We start from the raw sequence: 11,088 nt of genomic DNA on the forward strand, positions 1-11,088 counted from the left end.
TTAAAATTATCCTCCATTAAAATCTTGTGCATGCAAATTGAAGGGTTAATTCCTTTGATGTCTGAGATGGTCCAACCCAAGGCCATCTTGTGTTCCTGCAAGACTCTTAGCAACTTTTCTTCCTTTACATCACTCAAGGAACTATTAATAATAACTGAAAAAGTAGAGTCTTTGCTTATAAAGCATACCTTAAATTTGATGGAAGCGGTTTGAGCTCAAGATTGGGTGGTTCATTTCTTGGAGATGTCAGCTGAGATGAATTAAAATCTTCCACACTTGGTTTTATTGAAGGAGAAAAAGATGGTGTAGCTTCCAAATATCTCTCACACTCCCTAACCTCTTCGTCTTCAGATTCAATAGACGTACAGCGAGTAAGACATACCTCAAGTGGTAGCTTTGGAAATTCAGCTCTATAAGTCTCATTGGCCATGACCTCGTCTCGGTCGCTTATTTGAAAATAAGAATATACCTCAAAAGGGAATTCTATAGATTTAAATACATCAAAAGTGACTTGCTCCTAGCTGCCCTCAAAATGAGTTTTCATTGCTGGACATCAATTAAGGTTCTCCCCATCGCAAGGAAAGGTTGACCCAGTATGAAGGGGATCTCCTCGTTCTTCTCCATATCAAGCACAATGAAATCGGCCAGGAAGATGAACTTATCAACTTTCACCAGCACATCCTTAATGAGTCCTCTCAAGTATTTGATAGATCTGCCCGCCAACTCTAGAGAGACAGTGGTCGAGTTTGCTTCTCCAAGTCCAAGCTTCCTGAACACAAAGAAGGGCATAAAATTAATAATTGCCCCTAAGTCGCATAAAACTATATCAAAATAGGAATTCCTTATAGTGCAAGGGATCGTGAAACTCTCCTGATCTTTCAACTTAGGTGGTAGCTTCTTTTGTAAAATTGCACTACTGTCCTCAGTCAGCATTACAGTCTCATGCTCCTCCAACTTCCACTTGTTTGATAATATATTCTTCAAAAATTTTGCATATTTAGGCATTTGCTCTAAAGCATTAATGAGAGGAATGTTAATATGCAGTTCTTTAAATATATTCAAAAATTTAGAGAACTAATTGTCAATCTTGTTTTTTCTTAATCTTTGCGGAAAAGAAATCGTGGATCATAAATAGAAGGAGAATGAGTTCTAGATGTAAACTCCCTAGATTTCTTGGGTTTTGATTAGTCTTCTCAACTTTTTGGTCGGCTATCTCCTCTGCTTGCTCCGCTTGTTTCATCTCGGGCTTGACTTCCTTCATCTTGGACTCCACATTATATTTAGCTTCATCTTTTATGGCATTTGTTGTTTGTGGCTACTCATATGTCCACCCACTTCTTAATGATATTCCCTTGACATATTCTTTTGAATTGATTACAGTGTTGCTCGGCAAAATCCCTATCATCCTCTTGGTAAGCATGTTTGCAAGCTAACTGACTTGAGCCTCAAGGTTACAGATCGAAGCTAATTTGTTCTAGATCGCCAAATCTGTCTTTTGCATGTCTACTGCATGAACATCTCCTCAAATGTCGGCTTCTTCTCTTGTTGTGGAAACTGTTGAGGTGGTCTCGTTAGCCCTTGGTTGTTGCTTCATGAAAAGTTGGAGTGATTTCTCCATTCAAGATTGAACGTGTTCGAATAAGAATTGTTTTGATGTTGGAAATTTGACATGTAATGGGCTTGTTTAGAACTCGGTTGCGCAAAAGGATTCCGCACTTGACAGTCAACACTCGAATGATTTGATGGTGCAATGATCACATACAACATTAGTTTGAATAGCATTAACGTTCATCTTACTTAGTTATTGTGATAAATTTGCCATCTGTGCCACCTACATGGAGATAGAATCAAGTTCAAAGATGCTGGCCACCTTCCTTGGCATTGCTCTCCCTATGGCCCATTGATAATTATTAGAAACTAACTCTTCTAGAAGTTCATATGCGGCTTCATGAGTTTTACTCATCAAAACCATTGTAAAATGTTTGGACTTGCAGTCATCTCGAAATGTCATGATGAGGACACTTGCGCAATAGATCTTTGCATCATTCCCAGGCTTCATATAATGACTCATTCTCAACTTGGATAAACGTAATAATATCATTCCTTAGCTTTGCAATTTTGGTTGAAGGGAAGTATTTTGCTAAAAACTTTTGTGCCAACTTTTCTCATGTAGTGATGATATCGGGCGGTAAAGAGTTCAACCATACTTGTGCTTTTTCCCTAAGTAAAAATGGAAAGAGTCTTAATCGGATAGCATCATCAGTCACTCCATTATGTTTAAAAGTATCACAAATTTTTAGAAAATTTACAATATGGACATTAGGATCCTCTTGTGACAGCCCCCAAAGTGGACGAGTTGTTGAATCATTTGAAGGATGGCTGGCAGCTTGATAGGGCCATAGCATAGTCCCTCAAAGTTTTATTATCTTGGTTGGCCATGGTGAATGCAAATGTGGTAGCCTCTTGCTTCTTCTTTTATTGATTCTATGTAAATTTCTTTCAATCTCAGGATAAAAAAGTGTAGGCTCTAATGGTTTAGATTGGAGCATACACCTATGATTCTTGAAATAAAAGAAAACCAAACTGAGATCTAATTAGACAAATTTTCAGAAATAAATAAAATCCAATTAGTAATAATCTAGCTAGTATCAATATCAATAATAAATAATTATTCCCCAACAACGGTGCTAAAAACTTGTTTGCGTGAAAATATCTGCAAGCGCACAGAATCGTAACAAGTAGTAAATGTTTTAAAGAAAAATGAATGTCGAACCCACGTAGATTAATTTTTGTTATTGAGTATTGAAATTTACTAAATTAATTACTATTTTGAAAATCAAAATTTAAAGAATAGATTATCTAAGTTAAACTGAAGAAAAGAGCATTAAAATTAAGATTGAAAAGATAATAAGAATAGCTCTATAGCATTTGGTTTCACTTAACAAATCTCACATAATTTGTTCTTCCTCATTATAAAATTTCAAATTTCTCAAGTTGATGATAAAAATCTCTTAACTATTTAATATCTTTTCTCGAATAATATTAAAAATATCTCCAATTAATAACTCCATATCTCTATGTGAATTTAACTAATTGGAGATTCATTAAATTCTTCGGATTTTTCTTGAAAGTCACACTACTTGCGGTAAAGTATCTCTACCTTCACTCAATTAATGGTACTTTAATCCTAGACCTCTAATCACAACCTCTCGATCTCATTGCAATTCAATAGATTGAATAATAATTAGCTAGAAAATTGCAAATATTAAGAACAAGGAATAAACAATCAATCATGAAAATAAAATAACTTAGAACATAAATTGTGTGTTCAATGCTAGACTACATCAAAGCTCTAAAAAATAAAATTAGTTCATAATGAAACTGAAAAGAAAAAGAATAAAATTAGTGTTTTTCATTGGAGTCAGTTGATGAAACATACGGCTCTTGCCTTTACTCTCCAGATCCACCTCCTCCTTAGAAAAATGAAGAATAAAAACCTCCTCCTTAGAAAAATGAAGAATAAAAACAAAACTAACAACTGGACTTTAGAAAATTGTCAAAAAATTAGACTCTAAAAAGAAAAAAGAAAAAAAAAAAACCCTCCAATTCATCCTATAAGTCGGGATTAAATAGCTATTAAAGTTGATAAAATAGAATCAGAGATTTATGGATACAATCTAGCCTAAAGATTCAGAAAAAAAAATTTCTAAAAATAAATATTAACAAAAGAGAGAAATATCTAAAAAATAATGGGATTATCTAAAATAGAAGATTTAGTAATGTGCAGCTTGATTTACAAACCTCGAGAGGGTCTCACTAAGTAGATTGACATGTGTACTAAATATAGATATTCTCCTCGCCCCGTGACTGAGATGAAATACTACTTGGCCTAGATGATAAAGCCCTCTCGCCAACCTACCGAGCGGTAAAGCTGCTAGCCTTTGCTAGTTGTCGCCCACGATTTCTTTTAGCTTGGTCGCTTAGACTAGTCCTTGGGTCTCCTTGTCTACTGAGAGAAAAGACTATTCGCCTACTGAGAGTTAAGTCTTCTCGCCTTTTGGGTGAGATAAATCTCTTTGTTACCCGCAGGATAAGGCTCCTCGCCCAAATCTCCTCGATTTTCTTCAGATCTCGTCGCATCTTGTTGATCTAGATCCGTAATCTCTTCTTTTATACCAAAATGCTCTCATTTTTCACTAAATCTTCTCATTCCTTCAAATCCTAGAAAATAAAGAACAATATAAAATAAAATCAATTGAATTAAAGGAAAACTGACACTTTTTATAAATAAAAGAGTAATATAAATCATATAAAAATACACTTATCACATTTGTATTTCATTCTTCTATTATTTATTTAGTTTATTTTTTTATTTAATCTCCACCGTTGGATCTAGGTTAGGGGCCCCAAGATGTAGGACTATGACTAAATCCCCCAAAAGTCCTAATTTCCATAATTTCCTCTCTCTCTCTCTCTCTCTCTCTCTCTCTCTCTCTCTCTCTCTCTCTCTCTCTCTCTCTCCAGGTGCCCCCACTTTAAGCCTTTGTACCGTTTCCAGCCACGCCACCATCGGTAGTGCCACCTCCACCACCACACTTTGTGGTGAAAAATCCCCCCCCTCTCTCTCTCTCTCTCTTGAATTCATCTTCAGACCCCCCCTCCCTTCTTCCCTCAGCTTCTCTCTCCTAATTCCCTTTTCTCCCTCATGGTTTCTCTTCTCATCCCATCACCGCACAATTCCCTTAAGTTGCCATCTTCCAACCTTCATGAGCCACCAAAGGCCAGCCACTTGAGACTCCGAGCACCAAGCGTCCACCAAAAGCCTTGATACCCCTCAGTCTCCAGTCTCTCCCTCATCTCCCCATTTCTCCCATCTCTCATGCACCATCAGCCACCACGAGCATGCCATCCATGACCAACCAACACTACTTGCAAGCCACCATCACATGCCTTTTCCCCACTGAAGCTCCCAACTCCATGCCCAGTTGCTGGCATCGTACAGAACTGCCTAGTTGCACCCAGCCCACCTCCGACCACCATGAGCCTCCATGCTTACCCACCCGATGCAATGAGGCCCTTTATTTTGGTACAGCCCCAAGCAACACAATAGCTGCCTCTAGATTGTTTATGTTATAACCCCTATTCCCTTTATCTCTCATAGATTGTTATATGTGATTGGATGTGTATGGTGTTCTGTTATATTATTGAAAAATTTGATATATATAATGATTATGTTGATTGTGGTAGACTTAGAAGAAGTGAGGGGTGGTTAGGATTGTGATGGAGTAATAGGTGAAGCATGGAGATTTTGAAGTATGTGTGTTGTGTTGGTTTGTTTTTTGTGGAGCTTAAATGGGCTATGGATTTAGTATGTGTTTCTAGTGTTGGCTGTGATATATTGTGTCTAAATGGATAATGGGTCTAATTTATATATGTGCTCGATGGTAACTCAGGAATATATATGTATTACTAAGAGGCTTGTAAATTGAGTAACGTATTTGTGGAGGTTGGATTGATTGATTTTTATTCATATTGATTGTAATATGAAATTTATATGACTATTGGGTTGTGTGATGGATTTGTGTCCAGCCCAAGTGATAGATATATAGAACAAGTGTATTTTTGTGTCAGTTGAAGGTATGGACATATTTAGTAAATAACCTTTGGGTTCACTTGAATTAGATGTTGAGTATGGAAGTGGTTTGTAATTGTTTGATTATGCCTGAGTTTGGATTATGCTACCTAATTGAATTAGATTGATATGATTGATGTGAATATATGGAGTTGAAATGGAGATGGATTGTCTTGAAGTGCCGGGATCAAATGGAGTGGTAGTGAAGTTTGGAAAGCATGATAATGTTATTGATTCTTAATTGGACAAATTTTTGTATATTTGATGTGTTGACTATGATAAATTATATAGAGTGATGTATTTGGGTTGACTAAAGAAGCTTGTATTGAATGTGTGGTATTTGTATAAAGCTTGTAAGATTTGTGAATGTGTGGTGCAAGTGTATAAATGGTATGGGCAGATTTCATGTATTGAGTGTGTTGGTTTGGATTGTAAGGGAGTGGATGGTATACATTTGGGCAGATTTATGTACTTTGAATATATTATGTATGGATGGCGTTTGTTTGATCTTAGGTAATAAGAGGGGTATGACACGTGTATATTTGGTAGATTATGCATGTATACATGGTTTGATTGTATAACATGTTTGTAGGTGAGGAAGTGAATTGAAACTTGGGTTGATGTTGGGTTGATGTTGGATCGGATTATGTATGGAGAAAGGGTATTGTAACTCTAGTTGAAATTCATGGTGAGGTGGGATTGAGTGGTAGACTTGAGTGATGGTTGGAGGATTTAAGTGAGACATAGGAGCTCACTTTATTAGTTAGAAAATAAAGTTGGGGTTCTAGATTCATAGGCTTAAGATTTATGGCAAGGGTTATGCTTCAAGGACTTAATGATGACTTGTATAAGTTCAATGAAAGGGTGTCAAGAATGACTAGAGGTGTAAATTGTACAATTAAGAGGGTCATGAAGATGTATGCAAGTAGTTGATGAAGTTATTTGGACATGACTAGTTTAAGTGAAATGAAGTTAAGTAAAGACTCAATTGAAGGTTTAGCATCATGGAAGAGAACGAACTAAGAGTTAGAGTATTTTTAATATGCCAATTCTATGTTTAATGTTCTATCATAAAGAGAAAAGAAATAATGGAAAGTTATATATGCATGTAGGTTGCCATCTAACACTTACATGAATGGACTACATAACGTAGATAACATGGAGTCCAGGTAAGTATTACATTCATACTTTTATGTAGTTTTTTTCTTTATGAAAAAAAAATGTTCTTTTATGAGATGAAGGGAAATAAAATGTTTTTTTAGAATGAAAGTGCTTTATGAATCTATGCTAAGGTATATTAGTGTTTAAGTATATGTATGTAATGAGCTTCTTTGGTAGCCCCTTTTTAAGCACTCGAAGAATAGTTGTATGCATATGAATTGATGTTATATGTAGTATTTATTGTATTTATGTTCTATAAAATAAAATGATATTTTATGAAATGAAATAGACTGCTAAATGAAAAGAATGAAAAGAAAAGGAATGAATGAAAGTAAAGGAAATGAATGAAAACAAGTTTTTTGGAGACTAAGCTGGGTGTATAGCCTTCTCTGGTGTGGAAAAGTATTTGGTCAGCCAAAGATTTGCTAAAAGATGGGATTAGGTGGAGAGTAGGTGATGGGGAAGACATAAAAATTTAGGGGTCTAAGTGGATTCCTAGTCCCTCCTCGTATGCTATTCAATCTCTAGTAAAAGTGCTGCAAGCATATTCAAGGGTTTTTGTCTTAATTGATAAACAAAAGGGTGAGTGGGATGAAGAACAGATTAAAACCATTTTTCACAAAGAGGAAGTTGAAAAGATACTTAGTATACCTTTGAGTAAGGGTAGAGTCAAAGACAAGATGTTTTGGGGCCCTTCAAAAAGGAAAACTTTTCTGTTAGAAGTGCATATTTTCTGCATGTGAATAATAGGGAGAAGACCAAAGGTAAGAGCTCTTATGAAGTAAAAGAGGATGAAAGGTGGAGGAATATATGGGATTTAGATGTACCAGGAGTGACAAAATTATTTTTATGGAAAGCTGGTAATAACTTGTCTACTAAGGTGAATTTATATAAGAGGGGAGTGATGCAAGACAAAAGATGTCCTATGTGTGAAGTGGAAGATGAATCCTTGATGTATGCCTTGTGGGAATGTTCTACAACAAATGATATATGGGGAGATGAAAATAGTTATGTTAAAAAGTGGATCAGATTTGAAGATGATTTTATGCTATTATGGGAGAAATTAATGTCCTCTTTAAATAAAAGTCAATTGGAGGAATTGGCAGTGATATTTAGGAGAATTTGGCTATGTAGAAATGGATTTTTTTTTTTAACAAAGGGTCGAATGACCTAGAAATCTAATCATTTCTACTAAGGCTACTGTTAAAGATTTTCAAGATGCTCATAATGCTTATAAACCTGGTGGGCAAGTGAAGAATGGTGGACAAGTGCAGACTAGGGGTATAAATTTGAGGTGCGAAAAACCAGATAGTGATTATGTTAAGGTTATGATCAGGGATGCTTCTTTGGACACAAAAAGGAAGGCAATGGGAATTGGCATTATGATCAGGGATGAGAATGGAGAGGCTCTGGTTGCTTTGTGTGATCAGAAAGTAAATGTAGAAGATGTAGCAGTGGTAGAGTGTTATGCACTAAGGAAAGCAGTTGATTGTGCAATGATCTCAGTATCCAGAAAGCCAGATTTGAAGGGGATGCAAAGGAAGTTATTTCTGTAGTGAAAAGTGAAGAAGAAGTTTTGACTTGTTATGGCCCCATAGCAGAAGATGCAAAGTTTTCTTTCAAACACAGATTAAATTGGACCATACAGTTTGCCCATAGAGAAAAGAATATGGTAGCTCATACTTTAGCAAAAAAAAGCATTGACTTTAGATGAAGAAAAAGTGTGGATAGAGGATGTCCCAGATTTCATTGTGGGATGCCTAAACAGAGACAACAATTGTATTGTTTGAAGTTTTATGAAATGAAAAGTTTATATTTAAAAAAAAGTGTGTAGAAAAGTCTACTTATAAAAGAGAAAAACTCTCTTCTATCTCTCTACATTTCCTAGAAAAACTATCTAGATCTCTTGATCTTGAAGCGTTGAATTTTCTAGGAGACTCTAGTAGCCTCCTAAGTGACGTAAACAACAAAGTAACGTGGGCTGTAAGATGAGCAAAGATTCAGCCTAAGGGTGTACAGAAACCGACACCACCGGCCGCCTCCGACGCGAACCGAACGGCCGCGTCAGGAACCGGCCGGAACCGCCTGTGAACCGATCGGCGGACGGTAGCTATTCTTCAAAACCGATCAACGTCGGTTCGGCAGCGGTTTGACCCTGGTTCAAATCGCTGAACCGGCCGACTTAATAAGGTATATGATTTTTGATTTATACCTTACTTAAACGACGCCATTTCACTTAAATATCTGAAGTTTAAAAAAAAAAAACTTAATGAAATGGTGCCGTTTGGCTTAAGCCAAACGGTGCTGTTTCATTCTAGGGTTTAAAGTCCCCCAGTATCCTTCTTCTTCCTCCTCTCTCATTTCGTTTGTTCAACGCCGCCCCCTCTCTCTCTCTCTCTCTCTCTCTCTCTCTCACGGCGCATGTAGCCATGGCAAGGCGGAGGGCCTCTCTCTCTCACTCGCAGTGTCGCACCTCTCGGCTCTCGGCGTCGTCTCTCACGGTCTCACCCTTCGGCAGTCATTGCGGCGTCATCGCCTGAAAATAGGCTCCGTCGCCACCGAAGACACCGACGAACCGACCGGAGTGACGCCAAGACCGATGTAGACGGTTTTCTCCCCTTTAAACGGCCGGTTTCGGTCGAGATTCATCATCTTTCCATGATATTGGTTTGGTTTCGATTTTGGTCCAAAACCGAAACCGAATGATCGGTTTTCACCCCTAATTTAGCCTTATGGGAATTCCACCCCTTGAGGTAATTCAAATTAACATTATTTAACATTGGTATCAGAGGCTATGTTGCTTGTTTTCGCCCATATGAATATAATCATATGTTATTAGATGCTTTGAAATGAGTGTAAAAATATGTAATTGATGATATGCCATAATTGTTTATGTTTTGGATTCTTCATTAGAAGCTATGGTATGACATGCTTAAAGCTTGAAATATTTACATGAAAACATGTATTGTGAATTCGAGCCAAGTTTTAACCAACCAATTCTTATTTTATGGAAATAAATTTTATATGGTTAGAAAGCTAGGTTCATAAATTTGTAGTAGGATTTTATTTGGAAATGTAATATTGGGAATATAATATTGGGAATGTAATTTTATTATTGAGACCATGTAAAGGGATGTGTTTCACATCTATTGATATACTTTAAGGTCACCTTAACATGTTGTACCAAATTACCAATGAGGTTTCGAGTGGAGCCTATGCCTAAAGTGTTTAGCGCAGTGATTATGGATTTTTCATATTTGATGGATGGAGTATATGTGCATGAGTTTTGAGTATTTATTTATTTTTTTTTTTAAAAAAAAAATCCTCTATAAATCTTATTCAAAATTAATTAGATATGAAGGAATTCCATGGTCTAGTTAGATTTTGGAATACAATTAAATGTGTGCTAATGTCAATCTCGCGCAATGAATTTAGTGATCATGGCTACTAAGAATGTATTTGCTGATCTTATGAAGGAGAGAAATTGGATGGAACCAACTATGACATGTGGCATAGGAAAATCCAATGTCTACTTAATGAACAAAAGGTCCTTGAAAATTTGTCTCATCTTATGATACAACCTAAGAAAGGGAATAATTCCCAACATCGTCATGATATGGTAGCCTATTTGGCTTGGGCAAAGAAAAATCGGTGTGCATGCTTTACCATACTTAGCAATATGCACAATGATCTTATTAGGGAGTTTGAGAACTACCCAACTGCTCAAGATATGTAGAACCAGCTAAAAATCGCCTATGGTGGGATATAAGCTACATAAGCTACTATGCTTCATGCTCTCACTATGAGGTTTAAGCAGTATGTTATGGATGCTAAACATACCATGACTGAGCATTTGGGGTCGATATCTACCTTGATTCCGGATCTAAAGGCTGTTGGCAATAATCTCACTAATGAATAACAAATTACCATTGTGATAACATATTTGCTTGAGTCAACTTGGGGGCAAATAAAGCTTTTTTTGACACACAGTGAGAATATTAAGACTTTTGCAAATATATCTCGCCATTTGGAGCAAGAGGCATAGTGCATAGATGTGCACCTTAATATTCTACTTGTTGCCCGAGTTGGGAATCACAAGTTATTCAAGCATAAGCCAAGCAATATGAGAGATCTACTGGAGTGGCAAATAGTCTTGGGCCAAGAGATGGAAAAGTAGCAAAATGCTACAGAGGCAAGCGTGCTGGCAAGGACAAGTCTAAATTGAAATGCTATAACTGTGGAAAAGTGGGACACTCTGCTTGTGAGTACACTGAAGCAAAAAAGGTATCCTCTAA

The 11,088-nt window shown here is 36.6% G+C and overlaps 1 protein-coding gene and 1 non-coding gene across 2 annotated transcripts; one reads left to right on the forward strand and one right to left on the reverse strand.

Moving 5' to 3' along the window:
* Positions 1-540: 540 nt before the first annotated feature.
* LOC122310217 lies at positions 541-1,005 on the reverse strand. Its single transcript, XM_043124099.1, has one exon. It carries the CDS (start codon positions 1,003-1,005, stop codon positions 541-543), a length of 465 nt encoding a protein of 154 aa, XP_042980033.1.
* A 999-nt stretch (positions 1,006-2,004) lies between these two features.
* LOC122312093 lies at positions 2,005-2,111 on the forward strand. Its single transcript, XR_006243008.1, has one exon. It is a non-coding gene; the product is annotated as a small nucleolar RNA R71 (small nucleolar RNA).
* Positions 2,112-11,088: the final 8,977 nt, after the last annotated feature.

Source organism: Carya illinoinensis, chromosome 5 (assembly GCF_018687715.1).
Source record: "Carya illinoinensis cultivar Pawnee chromosome 5, C.illinoinensisPawnee_v1, whole genome shotgun sequence".
NCBI classification, from domain to species: Eukaryota; Viridiplantae; Streptophyta; class Magnoliopsida; order Fagales; family Juglandaceae; genus Carya; species Carya illinoinensis.